This window comes from Danio rerio, chromosome 15, assembly GCF_052040795.2.
Source record: "Danio rerio strain M-AB ecotype USA chromosome 15, GRCz13ab, whole genome shotgun sequence".
NCBI lineage: Eukaryota > Metazoa > Chordata > Actinopteri > Cypriniformes > Danionidae > Danio > Danio rerio.
The window spans coordinates 39,267,417-39,283,027 of NC_141035.1; the positions used below are offsets into that span (position 1 = coordinate 39,267,417).

General features: G+C 33.1%; 1 protein-coding gene across 1 annotated transcript in view; it reads right to left on the minus strand.

Moving 5' to 3' along the window:
* Positions 1–2,346: 2,346 nt before the first annotated feature.
* Positions 2,347–15,611, minus strand: part of fcgbp (Fc gamma binding protein) — a 63,981-nt gene continuing 50,716 nt past the window's right edge. Inside the window, exons 17-23 of the mRNA XM_087284414.1 lie at positions 14,981–15,545; positions 13,340–13,935; positions 10,394–10,952; positions 7,592–7,794; positions 5,007–5,387; positions 3,828–4,114; positions 2,347–2,482 (exon numbers count right to left, since the gene is read on the minus strand). Coding sequence (XP_087140540.1) covers positions 2,473–2,482; positions 3,828–4,114; positions 5,007–5,387; positions 7,592–7,794; positions 10,394–10,952; positions 13,340–13,935; positions 14,981–15,545 — 2,601 coding nt within the window. The 3' untranslated portion in view covers positions 2,347–2,472. The remainder of the gene's footprint in view (positions 2,483–3,827; positions 4,115–5,006; positions 5,388–7,591; positions 7,795–10,393; positions 10,953–13,339; positions 13,936–14,980; positions 15,546–15,611) is intronic.

A 15,611-nucleotide genomic window follows, 5' to 3' on the forward strand; every position in this document is an offset into this window, starting at 1 on the left:
AAATGCATATAGAAACTTACAATTATAAACGGTCTACTAATTTTTGTTCATATAGCCATACAGTACATTTTATATATTACCAATGAAGTTTGCATTGCACATGCAATCATATTGTTTATCCCTTATTGTTTCATAATATTTATTGTAACAATACCTCTGCATTCTTATCAAAGCACATCATTACTCCAAATTACACTGTTTTGTTTGGTTATCATTTTGTTATTTTCAAAATGCAAATTTATATATAAACAATACAACAAATGCATATCTCTATATGAAAACGTATAGCTTGGCTACAATTAACCATTACAGTATCCAACAACTTGTGTTTTTAATTTTTTTAATTAAATGAATCTAAATTAATTTGCAATAGAGCTTTTGCAAATCTGGAATTATTTGGTGAGTGTATCAATTCTGCATATTTTTATAGTGAGTTTATAACTCACTTTATGATACATTAATCTAGCGTTCATATTTAGCGTAATCTAATTAAAATTATTTATATTTATTAACAGGGCATTTAATAATCTGAGAGCGTTGACTTCAAATGTATTATGTGGTCATGTATCTTTCATCCCCCCTACTGAACGCATTAGGAACAACAGGGGCGTAAAGCTGTGGGGCGTAAAACTGCCTTGGTCGTAAAACTGCCTGGATCCAAGTCTGCAGACGCCCCATATAGAATTAATCCCATAAGGCATGTGGATGTGGAGGACTACTTTTAGACTGAAGGTGGCACTGTTTCCTTCTGAACTACAGAATGAGAAGGATTTCCAAAATACACGTTAGAGACCAGCCTGCTATTTATTTGACTTAGCTACATCACAGGTCACATCATTTAGCCATATGAAAATATATTAACATTAATATTCGTATAACCACTGTTTCTACTATGGTTTAACTACTATAACCATGCTTGTTTGTAGTAAAACAGAATTAGTAGTTATTTTTGAAAGGTTTAGGGTAATTTCAGCATAGCCAACTATAATTTTTAATAAACAAAATGCACATAACTCGGCCTTATTTATCTATATTTTTATACATTATTATTCTATATTTATTACTATTATATATTAATAATAAACCGGTATTCATTATTTAAACCTTGCTGGTTTGTTTTGCTAAATTTCTCACTATTTGTCTGCATTTTTCACAAAAAGTAAGAAGTAGAGTGCTGGGTGGATGGGTTTTTGTTCTTCAAATCGGTTATAATAATTATTATTTTTCTAAACGAAGTTTTTCTCAACTACATATAAATATAAATAAAATATAAATCAAACCATTATTAAATCGAATAGTTATGTTGACATTTCAGCAAAGTGAAAAAAACAGATAATCTAGTAAATATATAAAAACATGTTTATTTGATAAGACACATTGAAATCAACAATCTTCATATCTTTATTAAAAGTATAAATCGTTATTAAAGAACTCATTCAACACACATGAAAGATGCATTATTTGTAAAGGTGACATTGTGAAAAAGAAAACAGAGGAAAGAGCATGCACAATCCATAGTTTAATGTATCCCAATACAAAGACAGTTGCATTTATTCTTAAGAACATTTTTAGAACAATACCAGAGTGAAATTCAACTGCATAAGAAAGTCATACATGTTAAATCAGAAACTGAATACAGTATGTGTATATATATATATATATATATATATATATATATATATATATATATATATATATATATATATATATATATATATATATATATATATATATATATTGTCTTCCAATAGGCATAACCTCAGAAATCACTACAGTTAAGATTTGATGTACCTTAATGAAAGACTTATTAACATATCTTATTAAATCATACAATCCAAGACTACATAGTATCCATGTTAAAAATAACACAGAAATTTACAGTAAGTATTTTTGAACCATACTGCAGTAAAATGCATTTAACTCTTAAGTATCTTTTATTTATACACTTTCTTAATGTAAAACTACGTTACTAAGTAAACTAAGGTAAGCTATATTAACTACTGTATACTGTATATTACAGCTTATCATTTCACTAAAGATAATATTAGTAAATGTAGATAGTTTTTACGAAAGTAAATTGTATATATTAATATAATTAAATAGCTGATTCATAATTAGCCTATATAGCTGTTAAAAACCTTTTGAGTAATTTGTTCATATGAATATAGTTATTACCACAGCAAATCTAGAATGACCACAACAAATTAATCCAAGTACTTTACTATAGTATGGTTTTAAAATACTTCTCAATACGTTTGAGTAAAGAATTGCTTGTTGCTGCCATCTGCTGGGGTTTTGTGTACATGTCAATGAGTTATATATTAAAAACACATTCCTAAACAATTCTGAAGGCAGATTTCAGAAGAGAAGTGTATTTATTGTGCATATTCTCAAAATATAAAAGTGCAATAAAGAGATGTACAATTTCAGGTACGCATCTCTGCGGTGGCAACATCTTCCTTTCCAGTTTTGTTACATATCACTGTAATAAAAGCAAATGATGAGTAATGGGTTAGTTAGTAAAATTGCAAAACAAACACATTCTTTACTATGTGATGCCAATATTGTGGAGGCAGCTCAAATGCCCTATACAGTATAACGGGTTCACTCAAAAATGAAAGTGCAATTATTTTACTAACTCTTAAATGTAGATGACTTAATTTCATCAGCATAACATTAATGATTTTTAGATCTAAGATTTATTAAATACTGTAAAAGTCAATACTTTCAATACTTTGAATAAAAAAAAAACCCTAAACAAATCAAAATTAATACCAGTGGCTTTTGACAATAAATTAAGACATTGATCACCAAACTTGTTCCTGGAGGGCCGGTGTCCTGCAGACTTTAGCTCCAACCCTAATCAAACACACCCGAACAAGCTAATCAAGGTCTTAGGTATACTTGAAACAATCAGGCAGGTGTGTTGAGGCAAGTTAGAGCTAAACCCTGCAGGGACACCGGCCCTCCAGGACTGAGATTGGTGACCCCTGCATTAAAGTCTTGAGGTTACATATTCCCAGTGTTTGATAAAGGCCATTAAGTGACAAAATTAGCAAAAGTGGCATTTTAAAGGTGTTATTGCTGTAAATAACATTCAGTTTATTGCATGGATGACTGTTTTGCAATGCAAGACCTCAATGTATCTTCAGGAGCCATGGGTAGTAATTTTGTTTTGCCTATACAGTGGCAAATTTTTCACAGTATTTTCTTAAAAAAAAAAAATCTTCTGTAGAAATATATACTTGTTTTAATATTGTTTCATTATTGTGTATTTTTTTACAACCATTTTAAGGTCAATATTATTAGCCCCCCTAAGCAATATTTTTTGGACTGTCTACAGAACAAACTATTGTTATATAATGTTTCACCTAATGACCCTAACTTGCCTAATTATGCTAGTTAAGCCTTTAAATGTCACTTTACAGTAGGCCGAATACTAGTATCTTGAAAAACATCCAGTAAAATATTATGTACTGACATCATAGCAAAAATAAAAGAGACCAGTTGTTAGAAATGAGTTATTGAAACTATCATGTTAAGAAATGTGTTAAAAATCTTTTTCCGTTAAACAGAAATTGGGAAAAAACTCAACAGGGGGCTAATAATAGTGACTTCAACTGTAAATGTCTAAAAGTGTGAGTAGCTGTTCAGGTTGCGTTGTGTGAATCACCAAGGAATACGATTTCAGCTGAAACATTTCTTTAATGTTGTACTAAAACAAACAAATTAACAGCAATTTACATTTTTTTGTGAATTTTTCCATTATAGGTGACTAAACTCGCAGAACTAAAATAGTTTTATTTTCTGTACTAGCAAGTGCTCACCATGTAAAGAAGTCTTCAGCCTTCCAGGATGATACATCCAGAGACATCACAGTGGAGTTCCTCTCAGAAGAAGTTGTCATATCATCTGCAGTGTCTCCATTAAAGTTACCACACGCACCACAAACATTGCCCCTCAGGTCTCTGCTTACGGTTAACACCACCCCTTCAGCGACAGAGTAAGTCAGTCTCAGGATAGATGTTTTCTCAATGACGACTGCCTCATTTCTGAATGAGACTGACAGCCCTTTTCTAGGCATAAAGGGGTAGGAGATGTTTCTTCCATTCACCTGTTTCAATCAGAGAAAAAACAGAATTTACTTCATAGTTTTTAAACTGATGGTACTTAAATATCTACATTTTTAATATGGAAAGTCGATTTCCACCTTGTAGTGATTCATTTCTTGTTGTAAAAATTACTAATTACAAGTTAAAAAGTTTAAATAATGCATGATTTATTTTCGTACATGGTAGAATTTAATGACCCAGCAAGCACCTTGATGTCATAACAACATCAAATTGACATGAAGTATGATGTCAAAAAAACATGTCAAATCCTTAAGATCCATTTGACATTCACACCACAAATTGATGTCTAACATTGGCAAAAAAAAGAACACATCAGAACTCAGCGCTCCGAGTTCAAATCCCGGCTCGTGGACCTTTCCCAATTCTACATCTTTCTCTCTACCACTTCACTTCCTGTCAAAGTACTGTCCTGTCAAATAAAGGCAAAAATGCCAAAAATAAATATTTAATAAAAATAAAAAACAACACATCAAAAACCGATGACAGGACAGTCCAGTAATCGTTTTTTGAAGTGTTGTTGACACCAATGTTTGATGCCAATTCACATAAAAATATTATTAATAATAAAAAATTATTAATAAATAAAAATAATGAAAAATGTATAATAAAATAATAATAAAAAATAAATGTGATGTCGTTTTGATAGCTCTTTTGACAGTAGAAGCTTTGTCATGAAAACAAATTCTTCTTATGTGTGAACATACCTGGCAATAAAGCTCTTTCTGATTCTGATCAAGTTAGTCAATTGACATCAAATTGAATTTTATTTTTGGCATGTCTTTTGATATGGTTTTGACATCAAGTTGCCCACTAAGGGGGTCAAAATATGGAAAAAAAATATTGCTATATACTGTAAACACTCATTCCACTTACCCAACTGTGTAGCCTATTGTTGACAGTGATGATCATGTCCTGGAAGAAAACGTGGACTATTTTCATGTTACCAGATTGATTACTGGCACACGCATGTACATCTAACACCACACGGAACCAATCAGGAGACTTTTCATCACATAGGAATGCCATCTGAAAGGCTCCTAGTTGCCTAATAGTGGCTTTCACACCATCGAAGGACAACAACTGGTCATTGGCATCAAATGCACAGAGGCCTTGTAGAGGGTAACAATCACGTTTGCCGTTCTGAACATCGCAAGTGTCTCCGCTGGCACAGGCTTGTTTCACACACTCCAGCACTCCAGCAGCACGACAGGAACACTTCATATCGCAGGTTTCAGTCACGGAGACTTCGCCGACCTATAAGAGAAAGAGCAGAGGAAAGTTTTTACCAACAGATAATGTAGTATTTTTTTTCCATGCAACAATTTAAGTTCAAATCCATCTTGTTTAAATTGTCCACAAAATATTCCGCAAAACATTTTTTATTTTTGTCAACACCTTTACACCACAAAAATTTACCCAGTTGTAAACTTTAATAAGTAATACTGTAAATAACCAATTTCAAGAGTTCATACTTTGCTGATGATTGATCAGGTAAGAGTATGAGCAAGTATGGCATGCTGTTCGGGAGAGAGCCCTAATCTCAGACGATCCTTGAGCCCGAGGCTCTCTCCCATTTTATAGGGTGAGAGGGGAGTCTGAGCTCAGGTAGGTCAGTCATAAGCATGTGATCCTCTCGAATTTAGTTTATATATAAACGTCACTTAATAAGGTGACAGGGTAGCTTAGTCGTTAGCACTGTCGAGTCCCATCTGCGAAATATGGCATTTCTGTAAAGTTTGCATGTTCTCCGCATTCGCTTGGGTTTCCTCTGGCCATAGTGTATGAGTGCGTTTGTAAATGCAAGTGTATGGGTGTTTCCCAGTACTGGGGTGCAGCTGGATGGGCATACGTTACTTAAAAGATATGCTGGAATAGTTGCTGTGTCGATCCCTGATATACAGTTTAAGGGACTTAGTCGAAGGAAAATAAATGAACGAATAATTGATTAACAAGTAAAATTCGTTTATTCATATTTTATAATCTTGTTCTAATAATTACAGATCTGAATAAGTTTTCATCTAAATGTTAGCATCAATACATCTCTAAATGATGATGGAGTTGTATCTACCCTATATTTGGAGATTTTACTCTAACAACGGTCATTTGAAACAATAGCAGACGTTGCATTTAATATGCTTTCTTTCTATACAAAACAACTTTTGTATACCTAATTAGTAGCAGATGCTGACATATATACAGTATATAAAATAACATGATATATAGTAGCCTATATACAAGATACAATGTTGAATGTCTTATCAAACTATAGGATGATACCATTACCATTTTCATGATTATTTGGCCAAAACTGCACACTTCAGTTTGTAAAAAATAGCAGTTTTTTCATATTTTGTGATTCATGTTTTTATTTATTTTCCCCCTATTTATTTACACTTTGAAATTGCATAATGAGATCTTGATTTTTCTTTTAACAACTTTTAACTTTGACAAGTTAAAAAAGTGACTTGTATTAACATTTTCAATAGTTTAAGGTGACATATTGTCTGAGTTGGTGTTGTATATTACAGTACAATACATTTTCTGTTTTTTTACAGGCTTATTTCTTTATATATCATTTATTATATGTTGTATTATTTTAAACTACTAAAATGTCAATAAAAGTTACTTTGTTAAACTGTAGAGTTGAATTTTCAACACCAAAAGTGTACAGAGCAAAGATCAACATCCCACAATGCAATTCACAACTGTAATTAAACAGAAAACACTTGTGAGTCACAAAATACAGAAACAGTTAATTAACAGACTTTTATTACAGTGTATGCTATGTGAACAATTATTAATGTGAACAATTGCTGAAAAATAATCCAAAAAAAGTATTTAGAATCCCTATTATTTTCAAAACTGTGACGGCCAGGGGCAGACTTAGTTATTTGGGGGCCCTAAGCAATTCCAGGTATGGGGCTCTAGCATTAAGTCAAAACATTCTCTTTCTCTATAGATATTTTTTTTCTCTGTAGATTAATTTTTGTTTAGTTTGTTTTGTAAAAATAACTGCATGTTAAAAATATATTCTAAGTGAACCCTTTATCTTCTTAATGTAAACTGAAATACAATAAACTCACAAATAAAAAGCGAGCTCACAAACTATGTACAGTTAATTAGCCATATTTGTGGTTAGATTTTAATATTTGTGTGTGCAGTATGGAAGGCACGTTCCACTATTCATGGGTGCCCCCAATTTTGAAAAGAAGAAATAACATTAAAATCTTTACAGTTATAAACAGATTTTACAACATATGATAGAAAATGTTTAAAAAAGCTATATAATTCATTTAGGCTTCTTGGCATTGGTGGAAGCCTCTTAATTCGCGTGACCCTAAGCGGCTACTTACCTTGCTTATTGGTTAAGTCCACCCCTGGTGACGGGGTGGAAAAGTTCATATGAAGTAACACACTAATGATCATTTATGAATTCAAGAAAAAGCAATAAATCTCACCTTTAGGTATTTGCCGTTATGCACACACCCGCAGTCTCCAACAGACACACACTGATCTCCATCTGAGAGGAAACCTTCATCACACTGACAGCCTTCCATGCAAATATTTGGGCAGCTGTTAATGGACCCAGTAAGACTGGCGCAGGTTTTGGCACAGTTATTAGAGCACTGCACATAATGACTGTTAGCTGGACAGTCTGCGGCTAAAAAGAAAACACAAATGTATAAGAATTTACTAAAATTAATCATGCCATTTTAATCTTTAAAATGGAATATTGCAAATTTTACATGACCATTAAAAAGTTTGTTTTTTAAATGTTCTGAAATTAAGTGCTTTATACTTACTAAGGCTGCTTTTTAAAAAATATAGTAAAAGCTGATATAAATGATATAAAGTAAGTATCAGACCAACAAGCACTGCATTAAATGCCATTGTTCTGCACCATGTCTTTAAACTTGTACATTTATTGTACCCCAGTATTTTTTTTGTCTGCTACTGCTTCTGCTACTGATGGCACCTGCATTAACACAGTCTTTTATCTTGTTTAACGCTGAACAACTAGATAAATGCTTAAGTCTATTTGTATTTTAATTAAATTATAACATTGATGCTGTAAAAGAAACCTCAAAATAAGTTAAAATTTTAAATAGTCACTTAAACCTGTAAACTGTTATCATTGGCTGAAAACATTAGCTGTGCATATACCCCATTCACTATAATGTAATGTTTGGAGGTAATAAACTGTATTATATGACAGCAGAGCTGAATTTTCACCCTAATTGATTAAATTTATTGTAAAACACATTCCCAATATGTCCAGCAAATTCAGAGAAACTGAGAATTTTTAAGTGGTCTTATGATTTTTTCCCCCATGGCTGAATTTATATTTTACTGTTATATATTATGCACATAAATTGATTGTTACACAGCTTAAAGGAATAGTTCACCCTAAAACAAATATTCTCTCATCACTCACTCTCTCTTTACTTGTCACTGACCTATTTGAGCTGACTAAAAGAAAATAGTTTGAAAAATGTTGAAAACCGGTAACCACTGACCTTCATAGTATTTGCTTTTCCTACTATGGAGGTCAATTGTTATCGGTTACCAACATTCTTCAAAATATCTTTGTGTGTGTGTGTGTGTGTGTGTGTTTTCATTAGACACTTAAGAACTTCAGGGTCAGTAAATGGTAAGTAAATTCTTATTTTTGGGTAAACTGTGTCTTTAAAGGTTCAAGACACCCTTTTTTGAGATTTTAAAACATTTGTGTGTGTGTGTTTAGCATCATTTAAAACAACGTTAGCAGCTGTCATCTTTAATTGTGGGGAAAACTGGATCATTTTGAGCTTTTGTCAGCTAATTTCATCTTCCAGGTTTAAAATAATTTTTGGGGCAGTATTAAAATCAGTGATGAGCGCGAATCTGCTAGTGGATTGATGTCGCGTCGGTTTCTCATTATTATTCATAGCTTAGTTTTCTTATCCTATGAGAAGACCCTGCTTCTTAATTATTTATGAGAGCACATGTATTCCGAAGGCAAGGCAGACCTGCCAAGCTGTGAGACCCAACGACCGGGTGAGCCATACGTGAGACCGGGTTGTGTGTTTGTTTTCAATATCTATGGGATTTGTTTCATGTTTTTCTACACGATTCTGTCAGGGCCAATACAGCAAAGTGGTTGGTTTGCAGCAAGCATTTTTGTCTGTTTTTTAGCTGTATGAGAATTGAAGAATGGTGGACTTTTTGTCTTTTATCAGTTGAGTTTGTTACCATTCAGACACATCGCCTATCTGTGCTGCTGTTTTAAACCCGATTATCTTAATGATGATTTAACAAATTGTGGTTATGTGTATATGTAATTACGGATAACAAATGTAGCAGGAAATTGAATTGCTTACTTTATTTCTTTGCATTGTAACTTTGTAAACTATAAAATCATGGGTCTCCTCATGGTTTGTGTCTCATTTTGGGAGCCAACTGACAACAGTTGTTCGCTCTCCTCTTACCCTTCCCCTTCTCTGCCGACCATGCCCACTTCTCCCTCTGCTCGCTGAGCTTCACACCTATCTTTAGCATTTTCTTTTTAAAATTCTTAGGTAGACTTAAACCGAAAGAGAGGGTTTTCATGGCCCTTTAAAGCAGTGGTTCTCAATAATGGTCCTCGGGCTGCTTTGTATGTCCCTCTTATTTGACACAAGAATCAGTTCATGGATCTCTCTATTAACAAGTTGAACAGGTGTGTTAAGTAAAGAAGACATAAGGTGCGCCCCAAATCACACACTTTAGCACTATTCTATGCCATTTTGTAGTATAAATAGTGTAGATAGTGCATTCACATTGAAACTCTAAAAAATAATAAGTGCACCTTAATAATCCTGGATGATGTACTTATTCAACCATTAAAATGAAGTGCTGTATGTTGGATTAATTTATTTATTTTGGATTGTAAAAGCCAAATTATCCTATGAGAATGATTATACCACCTCCCAATGGTGAATGCGGTTGTACTCATGGCATGTATTATTTGGTAGTTTGGTCAATTATTTTGACAATTTGCCAACCATCAAACATCATCTGTGAAGGTTTGAATTTCCACTTAGTAAAAAACAGTGATCCATTCGGGACCATATTACATACACATACTATGTTGTTGAGTGTGTAAGTGCATAGGTACATAGTACATAGGTGCATAGTGTGCCATTTGGGATGCAGCTATACAAAATTTGCCCGAAAATTGAGAACCACTGCTCTTAAAGGCAGTTCTGATTCTACAGGTTTTGAGTTTATCTCAAACTTACGGCAGAATGAACTATTTCTCCATGGCATGATTTGTATCCCAGCTTGTTGGCAGATAATGGCATAACCCTGAAGATTCTGACACAGTGTTGCTCTGTCTCCATCCATAATGCACATGTCAAACACACAGTTAATCACATGGGGCTCAGGATTCACCAAGTCATGACAGGCACTGAAGGGACCGGTGGCAGATGCCATCAGGCCACAGGCATCATCTCTGCGGTATCTGTCGTTTTCAGACTGAATGCACTGTTTCGGGGAACTTCCACCTACGCATTGAACACTAGTTGTTTTCAATGCCCACGCCTGTCCGAATGTCTCTGCGCTGGAGCTTTGGGTCCCATTAGGCAACATGAAGTCATCTGACGGGTTGCCATTGTAGTTGCCGCACAGGCCACAAGTGCTGTTTTGATAGCTTGATGGAATATGGACTTCTGCATGGTAACCGGTGTCATATTGAACTCTCAGGCCAAAATCAGTTTGGATTATGATGTTGAATCCAACTTGGCTAATGGTGATATGGTCAAGAGATGAAGGGAGGTTGACACTCTCATTGTTTACCTGTCAAAGAGGACAAAGAAATATTATTTTTAGTTATATATTTTAACAACAAAACTATCCATCCCTCTATCTATCTATCTATCTATCTATCTATCTATCTATCTATCTATCTATCTATCTATCTATCTATCTATCTATCTATCTATCTATCTATCTATCTATCTATCTATCTATCTATCTATCTATCTAACTATCTATCTATCTATCTATCTATCTATCTATCTATGTATCTATCATCAACTGCAGTACTCTATCTATCTATCTATCTATCTATCTATCTATCTATCTATCTATCTATCTATCTATCTATCTATCTATCTATCTATCTATCTATCTATCTATCTATCTATCTATCATCAACTGCATTACTATATCTATCTATCTATCTATCTATCTATCTATCTATCTATCTATCTATCTATCTATCTATCTATCTATCTATCTATCTATCTATCTATCTATCTATCTATCTATCTATCTATCTAACTATCTATCTATCATCAACTGCAGTACTCTATCTATCTATCTATCTATCTATCTATCTATCTATCTATCTATCTATCTATCTATCTATCTATCTATCTATCTATCTATCTATCTAACTATCTATCTATCTATCTATCTATCTATCTATCTATCTATCTATCTATCTATCTATCTATCTATCTATCTATCTATCTATCTATCTATCTATCTATCTATCTATCATCAACTGCAGTACTCTATCTATCTATCTATCTATCTATCTATCTATCTATCTATCTATCTATCTATCTATCTATCTATCTATCTATCTATCTATCTATCTATCTATCTATCTATCTATCTATCTATCTATCTATCTATCTATCTATCTATCTATCTATCTATCATCAACTGCATTACTATATCTATCTATCTATCTATCTATCTATCTATCTATCTATCTATCTATCTATCTATCTATCTATCTATCTATCTATCTATCTATCTATCTATCTATCTATCTATCTATCTATCTATCTATCTATCTATCTATCTAACTATCTATCTATCATCAACTGCAGTACTCTATCTATCTATCTATCTATCTATCTATCTATCTATCTATCTATCTATCTATCTATCTATCTATCTATCTATCTATCTATCTATCTATCTATCTATCTATCTATCTATCTATCTATCTATCTATCTATCTATCTATCTATCTATCTATCATCAACTGCAGTACTCTATCTATCTATCTATCTATCTATCTATCTATCTATCTATCTATCTATCTATCTATCTATCTATCTATCTATCTATCTATCTATCTATCTATCTATCTATCTATCTATCTATCTATCTATCTATCTATCTATCTATCTATCTATCTATCTATCAACTGCATTGCTATATCTATCTATCTATCTATCTATCTATCTATCTATCTATCTATCTATCTATCTATCTATCTATCTATCTATCTATCTATCTATCTATCTATCTATCTATCTATCTATCTATCTATCTATCTATCTATCTATCTATCTATCTATCTATCTATCTATCTATCTATCTATCTACCTACCTACCTACCTACCTACCTACCTACCTACCTACCTACCTACCTACCTACCTACCTACTCACAGTATGTGTTGTGACTGTTTTTTTTTTTTTTTCAAAACCCACTTTTTAATATCCATTTATGTAATTACACGATTTAAAATTATTACATGTACAACATTTTATTTTGTATTCAATTAATGGTTATTACATTAACTTCATGGCTTAGTAGTATACTATTATAGACACTGGGCTATAGAACACTGTTCGTTCAGTATATTATTTGCCTAATTTGTATTTATTTCTGTGATTTGCACAGGTATTAAAAAGCCTTATAATTTTTATTAAAAACTGAATTTGCAACTTGGAAAAGTAGAGTAAAAATTTTAAAGACTCCATGATGAATAGTAAGTAAATAAAAAATGGTTACACTTTACAATTAGGCTTCATTAGTTAATGTATTTACTATTATGAACTAAGAATGAACAATACCTGTAAAGCATTTATTAATTGTATCTCAACATTTACTAATGCAACATCCAACTTCATGCTTATTAGCATTAGGTAATGCCCTAACAATGAACAGCTTTAATTCCATTAACTAACATTAACAAACATGAATAAATACTGCAATTAACATATTGTTCATTGTTTGTTTATGATAGTAAATACATTAACTAACATTAGCTAATACAACCTTATTGTAAAGTGTTACCTAAAAAGATATTTTAATTGGAAACATTTCATAACATCAATCAACAATCTTGACTTTTTGAATCAGTTTGATGCATCCTTGCAGAAAACAAAGTATTATTATCATTAACAAAAAGGCCAAACTCTGACTGTAAACACTTACAATGACTCTCCAGCGTTCTCCTCGTCTGATGGTGATTGTGAAATTGTAGACATTAACAGTCAAACTCCTGATGACAGAAACGCCTCTGTTTCCAAACTGCTCGTTCTGCGTATCCACTGAAAAATTCCTCAGCTGTCCTACACTCCACTCACACACTTTAGCTAGCGTATACACACATGTTCCTTGGAAGTCAAATCTCCTTCCATCAAAAGAAATATAGTGCGGGTCACCAGTGGCCACACACTGTCCAAAACTGACAGGATGGCATCCAAACAGTCCATCCGCAATCCTGCAGGCTTCTCCTGGACCGCAGCTTGATGTCTGGCAGGACACGTTTCCATTTTCCCCACACATGCAAAGCTGCATGCACTGGGGATGGTTGTAAAATGTCTGGTATTTCTTGTAATAGCGTCCTTGATAGAAGCAGCCACATTCAGTTTGTGGCACACAGGTCAGACCGCTCCAGATGAAGCCGCGGTCACACTGGCAGGCCTCAGCACAGGGTCTGGTACAGTTGTGTTCAGATAGATAGGCGCAGGTCTCTGTGCAGCCTGGGGAACAGGAGTTGTAGTGGCTGTTTGGTGGGCAGGACAGAGCTGGGATGAAGACATTGGAGACAGTGTTTATTTTTAGTTTAGTTAGTCAGGCTTTTTGTTTTTGTGAGCATTATAGGATGATGATAGCAAGGGTTTGATTTATGTGAGAAGAGAATGCAGAATGTAAGGATCTTGCATGCAGCTGGAAAAATAAAGTAAAATGCATAAAAGCACAAATGATAACAAAAACTAAAACTATTTTAAAAAGTACTTTGGCTAAATAAAATATAAATATATTTTCATCTTTAATATAGATACAGTTTGATGGCACAATTTAAAAAATATTGTTCACCCAAAAATAAGTCTCATTCTGTTCCAGACCTATATATTTTGAAAAATATTTCATACAGTTTTGTTTAAAAATGAATCCATTATATGTCTCTGAGAGATTAAAAAAAAAAAAAAAACGTATTTTAATTTGATTTTAAATTAAAGGTTTGGAATTGGAACTATTCAATTTATAAGTGGTTTTACCAACTAATTGAAATAAGTACATTTAAGTTCAAACACTATAATCTAACTAAATCATACATAAAAAAACAACAAAAACAACAAAAAAAAGTGTAAATAAAAGCCAATAATAAAAAATACATTATTAGACAAACAATAATACTAAAACAGCCTTGTTTTTACAACAATACTTTAAATTTAGCCATTTTGAAAAATATGAAAAATTATGTTTTTTATTATAATTTTTTTGTTCTAAAAATAAGCATCTAAATGTAAAAAAATAATAGAAAAATGTAATACAGCTAAAAGTATATTATAACAAGTGCAATATTAAAACAAATAATTTATTTATTTTAACATCTAAACAACCAAAAAAGTCAATTGTACATATTTTTTTACTTTGACTGCCGTCAAAAGCCCTTAAAAATTAGTACAACAACAAAAAGGAAAACAATTTCTTTAATTGTACTCTTGCCAAAAAAAAAAATGGTCAAACATGCTTGTTCCAGATCAACTATTTAAACTGTTTCCTATTTCTTTTCAATTTTAAGTACACAAATTAAGTTTCATAGTACAGTAAAAAAAAATTACTTACGACAGAAAGTGGCGTTTCTCCACGGGTAGACCGTAATGCTTTGACTCTGACATGCGGATGCATAGGCTGCCACCGCACCACACAACACACCCTGATATCCCTGAATCTGGCAGGTGTCCAATATGCAGTCCTCTACATAAGGCCCAGGATCAATATAGGTGTGACATTCTCTGAAAGGCCCTGTCCGATTTGCAATGATCTCACAATAGCACTCTGCATTTTCCCTCTGGGTCGAAGGGCAAGTTGAGCAACCAATGCCAAGGCAACCAGCTGAGGTACAATCTGGGATAGCGGAAACCTGCCAGCTTTGTCCCAGACTACCACTGTCGGGTGCGCTCGTACCATTGCGCATCACAAAGTCATCTTGAACATCACCGTTGAAGTTTCCACAAAGTCCACACACTGCACCGCTGTAATTGCTTGGCAAACTGACCCTCGCCATACTGAACCAGTCAAAGGTCACCTGGAGACCAAAGTTTGTCTTCAACACAGCAGTGTTACCGCTACGGAAAACTATTAACATGCCTTTCAGCAAAAACGGAAGATCTGCTAATTGGCCATCCACCTAAAGAGAGAATAAAACAAATAGGTTTAACAGTCACAACATTGCTTATTTGTGTTAAAATGATTT